The 19,969-nt window shown below is 35.2% G+C and overlaps 1 protein-coding gene across 1 annotated transcript in view; it reads left to right on the forward strand.

Annotated features, from left to right (window-relative positions):
• Window positions 1-880: 880 nt before the first annotated feature.
• The window catches only part of LOC113502875 (fatty acid synthase-like), a 49,152-nt gene continuing 30,063 nt past the window's right edge, over window positions 881-19,969 (forward strand). The window contains exons 1-13 of the mRNA XM_026884611.1: window positions 881-1,142; window positions 1,437-1,629; window positions 5,216-5,336; window positions 6,630-6,833; window positions 7,201-7,317; window positions 7,508-7,671; window positions 12,557-12,699; window positions 14,749-14,952; window positions 17,915-18,104; window positions 18,353-18,512; window positions 18,793-18,962; window positions 19,281-19,432; window positions 19,739-19,922. Of these exons, the coding sequence (XP_026740412.1) occupies window positions 990-1,142; window positions 1,437-1,629; window positions 5,216-5,336; window positions 6,630-6,833; window positions 7,201-7,317; window positions 7,508-7,671; window positions 12,557-12,699; window positions 14,749-14,952; window positions 17,915-18,104; window positions 18,353-18,512; window positions 18,793-18,962; window positions 19,281-19,432; window positions 19,739-19,922 (2,155 nt within the window). The 5' untranslated portion in view covers window positions 881-989. The remainder of the gene's footprint in view (window positions 1,143-1,436; window positions 1,630-5,215; window positions 5,337-6,629; window positions 6,834-7,200; window positions 7,318-7,507; window positions 7,672-12,556; window positions 12,700-14,748; window positions 14,953-17,914; window positions 18,105-18,352; window positions 18,513-18,792; window positions 18,963-19,280; window positions 19,433-19,738; window positions 19,923-19,969) is intronic.

Genomic DNA, 19,969 nt, shown 5'->3' on the forward strand with positions numbered 1-19,969 from the left:
TCAATTTGTTCAAAGTGCCATGGCAAAAAAATATTGTCCGAAATGCTGTCCGTGTCTTTCAGGAGTATAACCAAGTTTTATTCTCTCGTAAAAGCATAAACCCACTATATCTGAGCTTAAATCACTCTGATATGTATACATACCGTAGTCTATGTTTATGTAACAGTATACCTACAATTAAATATTAATGGATCATTCAAAATATTTAAAGCGAAGTCTGTATTCAAATTAACGTTGCCCCGTGGTTCACAGAGTATACCGTATTAACTTGTTAATTAAACGAAAACATTTCTTTGACGTATGCACTGGTATTTGCAAGGCAATTCAATTGGTCGAAAATACGTGATAATTGAATTGAGGAAAAACTGTTTTCGAGAATGTTTTGCCAATTAAGCGTGGCTTAAATGTGTGATGAGTGGTATTCAGAACAATATGTCTGTAAGCTGTAACGCTCAAATCTTCCTTATAGTTAGGAATCCGGCAATGAATAATTTATAGGTAGGTATTGTATGCCAAAGTAAATGAGTATTTTTAAAGATATATTTTAAAAAATTGTACTGGTGATTACCAACAGGTTGATAGCTAGCGTAGTGATCAATGCTCAACCCTTCCCTACATAGAGAGTGCCCAGTGCCCAGCAATGTGGTTAACAATGCGCATGCATAAGCAGGTATCATATGTTGTGAAGCAAGAGCACTTTCAATGGGTTAAGGGAATAATTGCCAGAGTTCTGTTTTTCTTTATCCCGCCACACTGCTCACTGTAGCCTATATCTGGGCAAAGAACTCGCCAAAATCCTGTCATAATTCTCAATCCTGGGCTGCTGTTTACTATACGGATATTTAATACTCTCGCTGAAACTAAAATCACCTCTGGCCTGTTTAATTTCCTAAGGCAGAAACACGATTGCGAATCTTCTGCGCGAAATACGATGACACTTGCCTTTTTACCGTTTACCAAGTATCCTAATATTTTTGTAATTTTCCAAGATGGCGCCGACAACATTAGCGGAGGACAGGCTGACGTCGGGACACCGGCTATCCCACCCTCCCCCCGGAGACGAGGTCCTCATCAGTGGAATCTCGGGATACTTCCCCGATTCGGACTCCGTCATACATCTGCAGGAAAACCTTTTTAATAAGGTCAGTACCCTAGAACGCTAAACCATATTGCCTTGCAAAAAGATATAACTGATTAATATAGCTTGAATATGACGTTAATACAAAAAGTTAAGTCAATTGAGGTGCCTTATTTTACTATACTAAATTGTTAGTAACTGTTCATTAAAAACTGTATGCTATTTATACCAGCCTAATACTAACTTTTCAATCTGAAAGCTAAGTAACTCACTCATATCTATTAGAAAATGATGCATCACGAAACTTAAACTTATACAAAGAAATGTTTACTTTACATTGCTGCTTTAACTCTACCAGGTCGACCTCATCTCCGGTGACGCTCGTCGTTGGAAGCTCGCCCACCCCGAGATCCCGCAGAGGACCGGCAAAATCAACAATGTTAACAAATTCGACGCGTCTTTCTTCGGCGTCCACTACAAGCAGGCTCACACCATGGACCCTATGTGCAGGATCATCTTAGAAAAGGCTTACGAAGCTGTCATTGATGCTGGTAAGAATCTTACTGATATAATAAACGCGAAAGTTTGTTTGTATGGATGTTTGTTCCTCTTTCATGCGAGGACTAAATTGATTTAGACGAAATTTAGTAGACAAATAGTTTATAACTAGGATTAATGTAGGACAGTTGCATCCTTATTTTGAGTTCCTGTAGGATCATTTCAGATTTGAAGCGGCTAGTTTCCTTATAAAAGTCTCTTTTTGTTATTCAAACTGTAACTCTATTATTGAGGGTTGAAAGATCGTTTTTCAGCGTCTCACACGTGAGAAAATAATCTAACGATGAAACATTTTGCACTAAATACTGAAATGCTAATTAATCAAATTCCAAAAAATATTTGCCTACACCTCTTAGCGACAAATCTATCACGCTTGCTGACGACTAAAGCGTTATCGACGCTGTTTTACTCGGCTTCTTAAAAGTACAATTTCAAAGTGTTATAAAAGAACAGAAAAGAAAATAGCTGTAGCCCTTGACGCAAAGTTAACTTATACTGTGAAAAGTTAAATCGTATAAGGATGTAGTTATAACGTTGATAAAAATCCAATATACAGTAAGTTAAGATTAAAGTACGCCAAGTCAAGACGTGATCATTCGAGTGGAAAACGGGAACATTTCGGCAAGCCAGGCCTCCCTCGCAATCAGTAACATTGATTCTGGTTAACTTTTAAAGTTCCGCCTCTTACACCGTAGCGTTACAAGGCAGGATAAATATTAGGGCCTATTTAGATTAAAAAAAGAATAAAATTTGTAAAAAGTAGGTAAATTAGGTATAATGAAAGGAACAATATTTCAACCAACGATAAATAATGAAAATGTATAAGACATGGAACAAATAACAAATTTATACCCATAACAATTGAAAATTACATTTTAAATGAAAGTTACCGAGATAAAAAAGTGAGACAGTATATTTGCATACATCGTTAACTTTCCCGAAATCAGTATTCGTGTTACGGCAACCCACTTGATACCCACAATGCGGCTTCAATCGATGGTATTTCAATCGTCGGTACCTTTCTTAGGCGGTAATGAGGTCAATTTGTCTCCTCCGCAACCACTCGGATGAATTAAATCCGTCACGGGACATTCTCAGGCCCTTTTGATGGCTCTTAGGATTATAATGTCATCGTTAACCGTCAAAGCTCTTGAACGTTGTTTCTAAAAGGATTAGCTAAAGATCTTGGTATAAGAAAAGCTTTTTGATCTGTGCGCCAGATTTTATCATTTTTAAGAATATTGACATAAAAAATATAATTAAAAATATTAGACACGGTTTTTTTTCTTTTATTTCGAAAAGAAACATTGTGAAATGTTTACAGTGATTTAAAATCTAACAGACTAAACATATTATACTATTACGTTTAGTCAAATACCCTATTATAGAATGCTACGAATTTCCAATGATGGATTACGATTTTTTACCACCTGCTCTTATATTTGATCGAATTTTGAATTTTCCGTCTTTTCACGATCTTAAATTATGCACCCTATCACCTGAAGCTTTAACCTAAGTCCCCGTATCAAAATCTCGTTAATGAACAGACATTAATCGAATCTCGTACCTCATAATTTCTCACAACACTCCACCGTGTTACTCAACTCATCCCAACTCAACTTAGTTTCAATTAGCTGGCAAAGTTTTCCGAGGCAATTAGAACTTTAATCATAATAAGCCGACCATACCACGCTAGATACGATCCCTTCTTTATTTACTTTGATTTAGTTGATGAACCAATGAATGTATCCCCAATACGAATGTTCCTTTCATTCGTAGTTATTTTAAGAGGAATTTCTACAAGATTTTAAGTTTTATCTGTACCAATTTTATTATTGTCCTCCTTTCAAATCTTTCTTTATCAAACTAGTAAAGCTCCCAGTAAAATATTTGTTTTACAACCCAAAAATAATTCAACAAAGGACCAATAAAAATTGTTATCAGAGCCACAATAAAGCAATTTCGGCGACGTTTCTCGAACGAAACGCGAACAAATGTTCCGTTATCTTTGGATCCATTAAAAGTTTCATTCTTGCAGAGTAATTATAACTCAATATTGCCTTTGCGACAGGCCCCACGAATTCAAATTTGATAATAAAAGTTTAAAAGTGGACTCGATCACGTTGAGTTCTTTGGTAGTTGAAAATCAACGACTGACGATCCTCCGTAATCTCGAGGGATGTAGACAGGTGTAGATATTGACTTTCGGAATGAAATGGATGTTTGAATGATAAAAGAGAAAAAAGGAAACTCATTACTTATAGAGGCAGGGCTCACAATGTTTGTGTTTGAAACTGAATTGAACTTGGAAAGGGAACAAGCTTATGTAACTGATATTATCAAGTTACGTGCCGTTTACACGATTCCTGGACTAGTGTGTTTGAATTTACTAATTGGGTGTGTGTTCAATGTGAGCGCGAATTCAAGGGGAAACCTAGACTCGTATTCAGATTAGTCTTAATTAGAATTGGTCGTGTAATGTAAGAATAATGGATAAATACATTTATTTATTTTGTGGATGGCCAAAAGGTTAAGGCCACCAAAAAAAGTAAACATTTTGATGAGGTATCTTGATCTTATAACACGGTTTGGTGATATCATTTTTAGTAATTATTAGTAAGCCGAGAACAATCCCTTAATATCAGCTTAATGATGTGACTTAGTATATAATATTATCACTGATCTTAAGGATAAAATTATCTTTTTGAAGGACGTAAACACTAAACAGTCAAATTAAGATAGCCCGAATCTCGTTTTTCATTCAGAATTTCAATTCAAACTTCATCGTTTATCAGACTTAATAAAGTAGGTATAGATTACGATATGACAGTTCTGGTGAATAATTCATGAAGATATGTATTAGCACGAAATATGAGGAGGGATTCAATAATCTTTGTAATGTTAACGACGTATATGTGAATGTCAATAGGACAGTTTGAGCCTACCTTATGTTGTCAAGAAATGATTTGATGTTCAGCGATGCTGAAAATTGTTAGAAGTTAGGTGTTAAAGCTATTGGTTCATGTGAATTTTGGGTAAATAAGTAGGTAGGTATTAGCTTTATGTTTATCGTGTAGGATTTTTTAAGGGCAAAAATCTTATATTTTGTAACGAGTGTGTGTTATATATTGAATAATGTAAATGTTTACAAACTCTTGATATTGCCGATATTTACGTGGTTGGGTGAAAGCTAAACATGCGAAATGTGACTAATGATTTCTTAACAATTAAGGGTTAGCCGGGCTTTTGAGGATACTGTAGCGCCTTTATAAATACCACATGTCTTTTAGAGCTCTTGACCCAAATTGAATTTTTCAACTCTTACTTAAATGATTATTTAATTCCCGAGGCAAGGCATATTGTAAGGTTCTATGTGTCTCTTTGTCCGTGGCATAGCTCCCGAGCTGATTGGGCGATTTAAATATTATTCAATTTTTGTTTTAAAGGTGAATGTGCGAGGTACTTACACATGTTTGATAAAAATCTAATCAAGCCGTTTAAACGTTGTGGGGGATAATATTTTTACAATAAAGTTTTTTTATTTATTTTCTAATATACTGATGGTCTCTTTGCCCATAGGTGTGAACCCCAAAGAGCTTCGTGACACGAAGACAGGTGTGTTCGTGGGCGCTTGCTTCTCAGAGTCCGAAAAGACATGGTTCTACGAGAAAATGCAGGTCAACGGATTCGGTATTACCGGGTAAGTTTATATAAGTAAAAAGTGTTTTGAGTTAATCATTGTGCATGTGATTTGGATGTTATAAAACTCCCCGCGTCAATAGTATTAAAATAAAACATGAGTGCGGGAGTCGTTTTTTAGAAACAGAAAAAAATCTGAAATTCTCACAATTTTATAGTTTGAAATGGGGAATATGCATGATTTTTTTTTTTTTATATGTTTCTACTAGTTATTACATTACCAAACATACAAATATCACGTCCAAAATATAAACTATTATGCAAAAAATTAAATATTAAAATCGCGATCAATTTAAACGCGGCCATTTTGGCGCGCTTGCTCGTGACGTCACCATTACACGAGTTCGATGTCAACAGCAAAGTGATTGGTTTACAAAATTACCAAAAAAAAATAAAGTGAGTGAATATCGACTTAATTACCATGGATACAATACAATAACAATTATTCCTCCAAAAAGAAACCATACAAATAGCTTGTTGACAGCAGACGTCTCGTGTAAAACTGACGTCACGTTTTGTTCCACCAATAGTGTTAGCACTTTTTGATGATTAAATTTCATTATTAAATTAAAATAAATTCTAAAAATAATTGTATAGTGTGTTTTCAGTAGCAATAAATATTACAAAAAAAAATATTTTGTCCATATTTAAGTCACGTGCATATTCCCCATTATTTTAACGTACGTAGTTAGCAAAAAAACAAATGATGTTAACATCTTATTAATATTATCACTTTGGCATACCTATCTCCGTCAAAATTAAAAAAGGACCTACCTACCACAGAATTTCACCCCGCATCACCATAACAATTCACAGAAAGTTACCAACATAAAGTAAAATAATTTAAACATAATCGTTGTGAAGCATAAAAGCTATTAAATGCAACTTCGCGCCTCCATCCAATTCCGCGTTCATTATTACAATTGCTTCGCCACAAAAGCGTTTAAAACTTGCCATAGTTATTTTATAGAGTAATTGTGTAATGCAGTTCGTTTCTTTGTGCCAATGTTCGGAATGGTGTTAGAATTTAATGGGAAAATACTTAGTGACAGTTTTAGTTTTTGTAATAGCTTGCAAATTGTTGGTATAAATTCTGTCGAATTGCTTCTAAATAATTTTGTTCATTGAATTATTGTATTGGACTTGACTAGAGTATATAGGATCAATAAATACTTTTCTTGCATCTTCTTGCATGTGATTTGAATATTTGTGACCTAGCCCGGGACACAAGGACCAAAAACCTCCTTGGTGGAGTCGAGTAAGAGTAAACCACTATAACTTCATTTCTTTCCAGATGCTCCCGTGCTATGTTGGCCAACCGTATCTCTTACTGGCTGGGAGTGACGGGTCCGTCATACACAGTGGACTCGGCTTGCTCCAGTTCGCTGTATGCTTTGGAACACGCCTTCAGGGCTATCCGTGATGGACACTGCGATGCTGCTATCGTTGGAGGGTCCAACTTGTGTCTGCATCCCTATGTATCACTGCAGTTCTCTAGGTAAGGAAATTCAAAATAGTTTTGTGACATTACTGTGTTAGTTCTTGCAAGGCAATTATGTAAAGCCTTTATCGTAAGACCTCAAACTGAAATATGCTGTTTGAAATAATGTTAGAAACACGTTTGTACCATACATTCGACGTATTAATGACATACTTCTCTCAAACAAAACATATATTTTTAAATAGAGCTTAAACAAACTGTGATGAATGTGAAAAAAATGCGTAAGTTTTTTTCAAATTCCAATACCTAGCTCAAATATAACTTCTTACTTCTAATTTAACTTCAAAAAAAACAATATTTCCATAAGTTTGTCCAGGAACTACGTATTTTCCACTTTGATGCTATTTCTTCTTGTTCTCGACAGATTGGGAGTATTATCACCTGACGGCAGATGCAAGAGTTTCGACAACAGCGCCAACGGTTACGCGCGTTCAGAAGCCATTGTTGTCTGTTTCTTACAGAAGGCCAAGGACTCAAGAAGGTATGTATTCTCTCAGCCTTATATCAGATTGACTAACTTTTAGCAATTTTGAATTCTATTTCAACGACCAAAGAACACAATTTAGCTTGCTATTTTCAGGGTGTATTAGGTAAAATGTGCAGACAACTGGCGCACACACAATTTTGATTTTTTTTCCTATGACCTTAAATCCTAATTTACCTTGTTCCAGAGTATACGCTCAACTCTTACACGCTAAGACCAACTGCGATGGTTACAAAGAACAGGGTATCACATACCCAGCTGGTCAGATCCAGAAGCAGCTCCTCAGGGAGTTCTACGAAGAGTGCTCTATTCCACCATCAGTCCTCGAGTTCGTTGAAGCCCACGGAACAGGTAAGCTATGGGAGACAGTTCAGTAAGACAAATGAAACCCTTAAATGTACTGATATCCCCTAGTCAAGATACCAGTGTTTTACAAGTAGCGACTATATGACCTCCTCAACCCAGTAACCTGGGCAACGCGATAAAAAACATAGACATTTCCGTATATTTTGTCGATTCTATCCTTGTTGACTTGGCGCGTTGGCTACGGTATTTTTTCATAATAATATTATGTAAGACGGTAACTGCAATATTCAGAATGTACTTATAGCATTCAATCTTTTTTTATTTAGTTTAGTGAAAAACGACCTTTGAGTTCGAGATTCCTCTGAACCTTTTTTTTACAAATTTTCAAGCTGTTGTACAAAAGTAATCGTAGTACATTTTCTGTCGATCTTTCCGACTGCTAAATATAATTATTACAAATTACATAATTTAAATCAAAGAATGTCTTAGCCCAAAGGAATAACCAAGCAATAGAATAATACAATCAACAAATAATTTGTAGACGAAACATTTACTTAAACAAATCGTTTTCCCACTCTTATCACTACAGACCACTCTTAAGAACAACCAGCATCCCTTTTCGGCTTAACGAACCAGGGAGCTAACGGGACAACGTTCAACCCTTTAGAGAATTTAATTCTAAATGTAATTAACAGGAATAGCCTGTCTCATTATTATTATCTTTCGGTAAACTATGTAATATGTCCGGCCTGAAAGCGGTTGACAATATAATTCCATAACGTTGTATCAGCCGGGGTCAAAGGACTGGCCTTTAATAAAACTTTAAGTTGATCAAATGTGACGTCGCATTATTGTGGTTAAAACCTTCTTTTGGGAGAGTAAGGATCATGTTTCTGATCAGAATGCCTTTGAGTCGTGCAGAAGGAAATTCTAACAGGTTTTATGTTATTTTTTATGTAAGAGTGAATTTACAAAAATGCATATTCATATATTTATTTGCATTCCGTAATGTTACAAAAGATGTTAAAGAGGCTTAAAGCTAGGTACAATGTTAGGCATCGTACTATATAGCAAAATACGATGCCTAAATTAGCAGCAAAATTAAACTGAATCTTGCCTTCATCACGAATTCGTTTAATTCTAAAATACAAAGTTCATAAATTACCCGACGAATGTGAATGAAAGCAATTAAAAGATTTATACTCCACAAAACAAGTGCTAAAAATAAAGAGCAAAAAAGTGGCAACTATCGCCTTGCACCTTGACACCTTATTAGTCACAGCCCAGCTACTTTCCCGACTCAAAAGCATCTGGAGAAAAAAGAAATGGCGTATTAACTGGCAAGCGTCGAGTGAAAACTTAAAGAGTAGAAGAAAAAAAATTGGGTAAGTTAGCAAGCACAGTTAAGGGCACTCCGACATAAAATTAAAATGTGCTTGAAGTGCTCCAAAGGAATAAGAGTATTGTTTATGAAACAAAGAGATTTAAAAAACGTTTTGCATTTGTACTTCGTTTAAATTGCAACGGAAATATTACTGTGACTGTGTTTTGTTCCTTATGTTGGCAACAATTGTAGATTTTTATTCAGGTCTCGGATAATCTGTTTTTCGAAATCTCTTGTCGTTGCAAACCAGAAATGTAATTTAGTTTTTAGTGTCGGGAAATCATCATATAGCTTAGATATCTAAAATATTTATCTGAACTTAATTATGCCTAATATAAAGTCAGTAGCATAAATTGAAGTATCAAAATTCTCAACAGTAGCATAAAACCTAAAATGACATAACGAATTAAGTACCTAAGTAGTTTTCAAAAATTACGTGTAAGCTCGTCCACGGCCGCTGTAATACCGTCCACAATAATTACTACACACAAAAACACTTCCAAATTGTTGTTTTCAAAACTGGGTTACTTATATTCACGTTTACAACACCACTAAAGGGTAAAATAAAACAACCAAAAGTTCACCGCACCAGTTTCGACAATTACTTTTATTTGTATTCAGTCCTTTAATATTTACTCACCGTTTTGGCGATTATACAGCTAAGCTTGGGTTAAATTAAAACCTCAATGTCTCGTTTTTCGAAGGGATTAGTATGTAATTCTGTTTTCGACATATTCGTCTGTAAATAAACGATTAATAAAACAAACGATTGTATCAAATTTCGATTCCACTGTAATTCAAAGTTCTATATCGGTTCTTAGATATGATACAATTTCTATGGCACAATTTAGAATACGTTTGCAACTGAATTTCAAGACTTCGACAAATACAGACAAAACGATTTCGATTTGACTAAATGTTGGGAACTATCCAACCGATTCCTACGTGTTCGAACAACGGAGTAATGTTTCTCGAAACTTCCATATTAAATGTATATAAGGATAGATGATGGAAACATTAATCTCTGACTCGAAATATTTGCTGAAAATATGAAATTTATGGCCATATATTACGTCCAAGCGTAAGAGTCAACCATGCGCGATGCGAAGCGTGTTGCTAATCCCGGATTATATTCGTCCCTGTTTTAAATATCCTAATGTACTCGCATTAAGTATGCCAGGATCATGGCTAGTACCAATTAAATCCAATTGCAGGAAACGGAGGATTTAATTAAAATGGGTGTATTTTGAAATCGGAATATTTTACGGCAAAAAATATTTTTGGTAGGTTCATATTATTTTGTTAATTAATCAAAGTCATTTAATTCGCGGACAAGATTTTATAGATCAGCATTTAAACAATAAGGGTTAGTTTTTTAAGAAATTATTCAGGTACTTATTACTAACTTATTTTTTTACTTTAGAATTAAATTACACTTCAAAATCAATACTAAATTAACAAGGCTTGGAAAAATACTAATAGAATAAAATCTTACATATGTTTTAACATCAAACTCTAACATCAAAATCAAATATACAAATACAATTATATTAAACGCAATGTGCATGAAAGCAAACTGCTTGTTCAGACATCTTTCAGTTAAACGACAGAGGATGGCTTTCCTATACAAATATCTAAAGGTAACACAAATATTAGATCCGGCTGAGCTAGCAAACGGATGCAGGTACCTGATAAGGATATAGATAAATACAAGGATAGCGTCCATATGACGGTTTCGACAAGTCTAAGGCAAACAGTGGATACGTTTACTGTTATTCTAACGTTTCCAAGATTTTCAATCATTGGATTGTTATTTTTATACATTGAGAATGGTGATAGTTATTGGAAATGACGTAATGATTATGTACTATCTAAGGTTTTAATTGAATAAATAAATTATTCTCAAAATTTTGACAATTCTGTTACTAATACAAATGTTATTGTTGATGTTTCTGGTTAAATATTCAGTAAGCAGTGAATATTTCACGATTCAATAACGGCAAAATGAAGCGTCAATAACATTGATCTGAATTACGATTTTATTTTATATTATTTTATCAAGAAAAGTTACACTAAATTCAGGATGGCGTAATACTACTACACAAATACACTTCAGTACCTTTAAAATATATGAGAGTGCAATAGTTTAGGGGGATTTCCACCATGTCTTAAAAGAGTGTTGCTCTAGTATTGCTTTACCGGTTTTCGTAGGTTGGATTCCTACCCAGGACAAAAGTTAGCGAGATGAGCATGATCATTTGGTCTGTTTTTATGTGTAATTTAATTATGTATGTATTTAGAAATATATATGTATGTTTATTAGTTGTCTAGTACTCATTATGCAAGCTTTGCTTAGTTTGAAACTAGGTGGCGCTGTGTAAAAGACGTGGAATACTAAAAATAAAAATGCAATTGTAGAAGAGAGACGCAACTCTGCACGGTGTAGAGCGGCATCTCTGTTCCACATATACATCTGTCTCACTTTTAGAGGAAGTGGTGTACCCCCTACTCACCCCAGGGAAGCCGCAGCACTATGTCGCACGTACCGGGATCAACGTTTAGGGAATGTTTACAAGGATCGGTTTGTTTCCCCGGGACGTGATACAAAGCGTTTATAGCCGAGGTCAGAGTCTTTGTCAAGTCTTTGTGGCTAGGGTTAAATTTTGAATTTACGTAAGGGTATAATATGATATTAACATATTGTAAAATGTACCTTGTAAACTTATCGTAAAGTAAAACATATCTAAATTACTTAGAAAACTATTAAAAATAATCTGAAAAGTATTTTTCCATATAATGCAACTATAACGAAAGCTGAAACTCATATTCATAAAACAGAGAGAAAAAATAATGTTGAAATAACAGTTTACAAAGAAAATCGAATACCTAGAAAATTTCAAAAAAATTACTCACCGTTTACAAAGAGTTTGCGATACAGATCGAGTTGTATACAACCACTGAAACCCGTATTTTGCAGTATGAGGGTTGGGTCAAGAGCCTACAGTGCGACATTTGGCAACGATACAGTCTAAAATGTATGGCAGGGAATTCTATGCAAACGTGATGCATTGCGGGCTTCGCTTTGTGGCCTAGGATTTACGCCGAGCACACGGGATCTATGATTGTGGGTAGTAATTAAAGCAAATTTATTCGGAATAGGCGACGAAACTGAGGCGTTCTGTAATCTATTGATGAGGAAGAGTTTCCTGTAGGATTGATTCAAGCTCATCATTCAATCAATGTATCTAATGATCAAGAAAACATATTTTGAACTTTAATGATTTTGTCTAAAAAAATGTTTTTAATGACTAAACCAATAAAATAATACGATTTTTTATTAGTATATCCCTTTGTAACCCAACATTTGATATTTTTCATCGGAATAATCAATAAAAGTTCTACTACCAATTTAATTTCTAAAATTTAATGAACAATCGAATAGCTCCAAAAATACTCCATGTGAGTCCATACTGCAATACCGGTAATTACGCGTAAGTAACCGTTGTATAATTTGATTAAGTGTTATTTTGCTTTATCTTCACCTAGGTACAAAGGTCGGAGACCCCGAAGAGTTGCTAGCCATCGATGAGATCTTCTGCACCGGTCGTAAAGACCCTCTTCTGATCGGATCCATCAAGTCCAACCTTGGACACAGCGAGCCCGCTTCTGGACTCTGCTCTATCGCTAAGGTAACTAACTCTATATGTTAACGGTAGATATAACTCATAGAAATTTATTTCAAAGTTAAAAAAAAACATTAAACTCGCTTTTAGGTAAATGCTATAATCTTTGGAGCGACCTTTACCCAACGTAGAAAAAAAGTGTTTAGGTAATACAAGAATCATTGCCAGAAACATATCTCCTAGACATTGTGTAAGAATAAACGTTAAAAGAAAGACCAACGTATTTTTATTAGATTAACAAAATATTTTTCTAACGTATAAGAAAAGTAACACAGATGGTGAATAGAAATGTCGACCACCTGTCTAAATACAGAGGGATCTGTATAAATAGAGCTTTGACATTCTTTCACCAATCAAATCAAAATGGATGAAGTAAGCATACAAAGGATATCAGAATTTGTCCCCACGCTTTTCTTCCAATTGCTGTGTTGTCCAATTTTCGGGCAGTGTCGCAAGACTGCAGCCATTAGTGCAAGACACGTTAGAGTGTACAAATGTATGGGGCAACGCAGGTAAACCCTCTCTTCTCTTTCTCTCATACCGTCGATGGGAAGTCAATGCGACACTACTGGAGAGATATTAGACACAGAACCCACATTTTTACGTGCCTTCCAAAACACGGAAGCTGTGATACTTATATATATTCCTAAAACGGACCACATTAGAAAAGTTGCTGCGTGCCTTGTAATCGACCTTTAAATTGTCTTGGCAGTCCTGCCATTTTACCACAAGGCAATTTTAACACAGTTTTATCCAAATTACAGTTGTTCTAAATGGAAAATTAGCCGAGAAACAATGTCAAGGGCAAATAAGATACATCATACATTATATTCTGAAGTAACAGTAACTTTGTGAAACAAGATAACATTAATTACGACGCGACAGTTTTCGCTCATAGGATTGAGTAGTCCGGGAGAGGGACCTACTTTGGGAATTGAACGTTGCCTTCCCGAGCAATATCCTATGGGAGGTTTTAATAGAATTAAATCTGGTACAAGTAAATAATTTTTTTGGATTAAAAATCATTACTTGGAATGTAAATTTTTTTATTACTGATTTTACAGCATCAAAAAATGAAATAGATGGTTTTAATAAAGATGTTATATTTTAAATCAAAACTAAGTGCATTGAATAGAAAATCAAAATCAAAAGTTCAAATTACTCTTTTGAAAATAAGATAATTTATTACAGTATAATCTTATACATCATTATTTATGTTTCCAAAAATAGCGTAAATTAGCAAACTAGTATCAAAGTCAGCACCAAAAACAATTAGTAATATTAAATTCACGAACTGCGCAGTGATATATTCATTAATCTCTGGCAGCTATGTACGTCGCAGCAAATTAATATGTGATCTATTATCACACCCGTTATTCTGTCTCAGATTGTGCTACTACAAGTCACTTGAGATAGCTAATTTGCTACTCCATGCAGACACCTCTGAGCTCTGTTCCATATTGGAGTTATTGCTCTATATTATTTTAGGTAGTTTCACTTTAAAAGAATCTGAGGACGCAATTTGTCATCGTTACAGGCTGAAAAGTAATCTAAAAACAATTTGGCGAATCCAAATTGTTTTTGGAAATAAAAAGTGAGAAATATTCAGCAGAATAATTAGAATGATATGAAATGTTATAGTTTATTTTGAAAAAGGATAAATGTTATTACTTTTACGTGTCTGATTCATTTTCTGCTCGCTGGGGTTCGGTCCATGCGTAGGACAAGCGATTATGTTATCCAAGAGTACTCGTCCTGATTCTGGGAGTTTTGAATGTTTGTAAAACCGGTCGCGACACAAGAATTAAATTGCGTAATACGGGAATTACTTCTATTTTCAAGCAAAAAAGGAAAGTTACTTTAGGTTTATTCATAACATAAGGTTGATGAGTATAACCCTAGTATCACCCTAGTCATACTTTGATCGTTTTCCCAATAGTTTAGGGCAAAGCCAAATTATTTGGTCGGGGCAGATCCTTTCCGAATAATAGAATATCAGTAAACTAAATTAAACCAGTAAGAAGAGTGGTACTAACGTCGTTTGTTTTTTTTCAGATGTGTATCGCTTACAGCACTGGATACATTCCACCTAACTTGAACTACAACGTGCCTCGTGAGGGCGTCGCGGCCTTGGCTGAGAAGAGGCTGCATGTAGTCACTGAGAAACACCCCTGGAACAGAGGCATGTCCGGAGTCAACAGTTTCGGATTTGGAGGAGCTAATGCCCATACCCTGCTGAAGAATGTGGCGAGGGAAAAGGTTGGTTAATACATAGTTGGGACTTTTTGGTAATCTCTCTCTCATTTTTTTGCAAAGCTTTACTGCGGTAGGCTACTAGTCAGATTCAGATAAATATTATGTAGCGACTATCTATCGGACACATATGTACATATTTCTTCAGTAGGTACAATTGATTCTTATCATGTATATCATTTGAACATGGTGAACATAGCTTGCGTTTTGAACTGTGTTCATATTCATATACTTACCTAACTCTCCATGGATTATATACACAACGCTTGACAAAAAAAGAACGCCAAGACCTCATCGTGGTTAAAACTAAAAATCAATTTCTTACACTTATATCGGCAAAATATTTCCCAAACCTCTCAATTTAAAACCCTGTTGTTAATTTACGAAAACAAATTGTTCTGTCCATCAAGACCGATATCAATTACTTTGAAGCCCCAATAATGAAGTCCGTCAAATAAAAGACTACCCTCCGTCGGTGAGTTTGAAATTTTCTCCAAGTTATATCAGATTTTCCCATCTATTGATTAAGTCCGGCTATTGTTTTCATTGATGTTACATCAAGTAAAATTATAAGCTCGGATTCTGTTATTTGAATTTGATCAATTAGTACGACGATCATTTTGGTTCTAATAGGCATTGGGAGGCTTAACTTTAATAACTGTAAAGCTAAGTTGTTATTGAAGTTCAAGACAGTAATTTGTGATCGAATAGTAAACATTAAGAAATACGCTGCTCATTACATTGTGTATTTCTGCCTAGACATACAAAAAAGACGTCAAGTGCGAGTCAGACTTGTTACCCACACTAAGAATTCCCTACAAATAAGACAAAGAAAAATAAAATAAGTCGTAATAAGTGTCAGACGGACGGACAGCAGTGCCAGTAATACGGATTAATTTTTACTTTTTGGGTACAGAACCTCGTATTACTGTAACATTATTTTGTCGTCATAGACAATTAAAAGCATAATTGTTTTAATACAGTATAAAAAATAGTGTTACAAAAACTAACACTATATTAATACGATATTTTTTGGTCCTTGCTGGCTGAATGACAAAATTCCTTTGCTTTTATTAAATACTTAACATTTTGATTGGCAAGATGGCGTCTTTACATATATTTTTTTAGTGCACTTAATCTTTAATCACCGTTTGTAAGTAAATAAGAATTACAAAACATCATGATGATAAAATGACAACGTTATTTGTACAAATTATATTTGATTAAGTTCTTTTCTAAAAGGATATTTAACAGAAAGGTTTTGGCGCGAAGTTTGTTGTTTGTTTGAAAACAAACTTTGTGTTACATCGAATTGAACATTTAAGGTTCGAATGAACACATTAGTAAACTTAATTGCTTTTTAATATTATAATTTGACAAATTTCTTGTATTATGTTGAAAAAAAGACAATAATATTTTCGTTTTGCAAGGCTCAATTATGGTTATTATCAAATAATAATCTAATCATTTTGATAACTAGTAAAAATAAGTTGCATAGGTCAGATAGGCAGGTATTTCATGTAATTTATCCTTTGAATTAGTATTCAAAGGATTTTCCACTACCCCATCAAACATAATTGCTGGTGTGAAAGAGACAACACTTTTCGCCGTGTCGTGCTATCCCGTTTACACACTTGCAATAGTATTGCTTTAAGCCCTACTGTCAGACCCTCCATTATACTTTGTAAGGCTTAAACATTAGTGTCCTGGTGCTCTTGCGGTTTTTTGCATCCTCGAGGTGCAGGTTAGGTGCGAACGTAGACAAAGTACCGAATAGCTTTTTAAAAGGTAAATGTATTTTCCATTGACAAACTTTGAAGGAAAAAATCTGAGGAATCATGGATTCCAAATGTGAGGAGATAAATGCTCAATCCGTATATGCAAAGAGGCCTAGGTGAAATAGTAAGCCTCTATCATAACTTAGTCTGTTAAATACAAATCCAGATTTCTTGAAGTAAAAACTTATTATGTTAATGACTTAACATTTTGAATCCATTTGATAAAAAGACTAAGTATGACTTATAGCAACTTGAATTTTCTAATAAATGTCACAAGTTGCCAGCAATGCACCAAACTGCAAGATTTTCGTTCAAATTTGCACTTTAAACCGTCGACATATGGTTATATTTTCAATAGTATATAAATTAATCATTTTGATGCACTCTGCATTGCTGTATTACGTACCTTAGAATTTACTAGAATATTTATAAAATTTTGTGGTCGTTCTAGTAAATAGGGAACATGAACTTTAATTTTCTTTTAAAATATAAATGCAATTATAATATTACTGAGGGAACTTTTATTGAGGGGAAGAACAATTTTAACCGAATTCAAGAATTATAAGGTGCTCAATTTGTCGTTATGTTTTTGTGTACCTTAGCAAATTTTACTGAATGAACCAAGTTTGTTGATCCTTTTTAAATTAACGTGGAATAGTTCTCATGGCTCCTAAAACAATTTCATGTTTTTGTTGTAAAAAAATATTATTCGGTTTCGCAGAAGGTGTTGTTAATTAAAATCCCAAATATTTTAACAACTCTTACAAAGTTTAAGCCCGCGTCACTCAGACAAACACTTTGAGAACCCTTAGCTCTAATATTAGACCGTCAAGATCTATTCTCTAAGTGTTCTGTTCACCTTCACTGAGTCGACTAAGAATAAAAAGAATGTTTTAAATCAAAGTTATATAACTTAGGTAATTATTAAGTGCACAGATATAATTTAAAACATAATAAAGATAGGTATTTATCTTATCATCAGACCTACATTTTGACTGGTTGTACACCATATTAAAATACGCGAATCCTTCAATCAAATTTCATTTACTTCCCTATATTCGTAGAATTATTACCCCGTAATCCCAGTCAGACCGATTGTCCATCGGCATCACTAGGAATTAAATAACACAGTTCAATTGAATACCTTCAAAAATCGTATTACCATCTTCAAAACTCATTTCTGCCACCAGGTCAACAACGGAAAGCCATTCGACGACCTTCCCCGTCTGGTCTGCGTGTCAGGCCGTACGGAGTCCGCTGTAGCCAAGATCCTGGATGACCTGGAGTCTAGGACAGTAGACGCTGAGCTGGTGAGACTGCTCCACGCCATCCACGATGACGACATCCAAGGTCACGTTGTCAGGGGATATACTTTACTCGGTAAGTGGTGACGTTGAAATACTACAAAACCTATAATAATATGGTCTTAGCTTGTCCTTAAACTAGTTATAAAATAACGGCTACCTAAGTGTTGAAAATTTGTATTCTCTGACAACATAGCAGGTAGCACTTCGAAGGTTCACAATCCCAAGTCTCTATTATTTAACCATATTATTTTCTTCTTCATCTTCTCTTAGCCTGAACAAAGTACCTGCTTAATTACATTCTTGATTTTCTCCGATTTCTAGAATCCCAGCCGACCAAGAGTGTGTCTCTCGCTCGTGAGATCGAGTACTTCTCCGGAGTCCGTCGCCCCGTCTGGTTCGTCTACTCTGGCATGGGCTCACAATGGGCCGGTATGGGCAAGGAGCTCATGAGGATCCCGGTCTTTGCTGCAGCTATTGAGAAGTAAGTACACAATAGTGAGAGCAGATTTGAAGAGTGATTTAATTTTTATTTGTCGTGGTTGGAGTATAAATAGATGAAGTACCTTACTGAGCATTTAAACTTATGAATTCTTATTTTTACATTTTACCAATTATTTAGGAATGTCAAGATAAGCAACTTCATATTAAGGGACTTAAAAAACACGAAATTCTAACACCAGTGCATCACAATTTTTAAGATTATTTATTCTAGACTTTTAATGTTAAGTGGTCCATAAACTAAACGAAATCTCCTTTATCAGATGCCACAAGGCCCTAGCACCTAAAGGAATCAACCTTACGAAAATCATCACTGAAGATGACCCTAAGATCTACGACAACATCCTAAACTCCTTCATCGGTATCGCCGCCATCCAGATCGGTCTCACTGATGTACTGAAGACCATCGGCATTGAGCCCGACTACATCATCGGTAAGTTTTGTTTAAGACTCAATCTATATTACCCTAGATTCCAACAATGATCCTATTTCTGATCTGCCAGCGTGTCTTAAACACACGAGAAACTCTCCACAGACAGTCAGTCTAATTGTTTTGGTGTAATAAATTATATATCCTATCGAAAGATGATTCAATAATAAATGAATAAGAGCCATAAAAGATTTTGAAAAAACTAACTAATGGAGGCCATATTTAATAGGCCATATTTATAAGGATTGCATATTAGATATAGTTAAGAAACATACATTTATCATTTTTTGAAGCTAAACCGTTCCCATTTCATCCAACCAGGTCACAGCGTTGGAGAGCTTGGTTGCGCATACGCCGATGGCTGCTTCACTCCTGAGGAGATGATCCTGTCTGCTTACAGCAGGGGTCTGGCCTCCATCGAGACCCCCTTCATCAAGGGATCCATGGCTGCCGTCGGTCTTGGATACAACCAGGTAATTTATCTTTTTGAGTTTTTTTGGAATATTCCCGATCACCAAGTCTTTTTACTAAAAGATCCGATGGTGAAGTTATTAATGTAAGCTGCGAAAAGTTATGTCGTCAAACGAAAGAATATCCCAAATGAGTGTCGCCAAAATTTCAGTATGTTAGCATGGAACAACTCACTTTATTAATTTTGTATTTTTGTCTTGATCCTGCTTTATATAATTTAAGGTCATGTCGTATACACCAACTCCAAGTCAAGACAAAAATCATGCTTAAGCTGTTTCTAATTACCATGTACAATCCTTTCCTCTCAGATCAAGACCATGTGTCCCCCTGAGATTGAAGTCGCTTGCCACAACGGCCCCGACTCCAGCACCATCTCGGGCCCCGCTGACGTCATGAAGAGCTTCGTTGCCAAGCTCACCGCTCAGGGCATCTTCGCCAAGGAGGTTCCTTGTTCCAACATCGCCTACCACTCCCGTTATATCTCCGAGGCTGGTGAGTGATAATTATTTATTTTTACGTTTTAGGTAAGCTGGCAGTCT

Source organism: Trichoplusia ni, chromosome 18 (assembly GCF_003590095.1).
Source record: "Trichoplusia ni isolate ovarian cell line Hi5 chromosome 18, tn1, whole genome shotgun sequence".
NCBI lineage: Eukaryota > Metazoa > Arthropoda > Insecta > Lepidoptera > Noctuidae > Trichoplusia > Trichoplusia ni.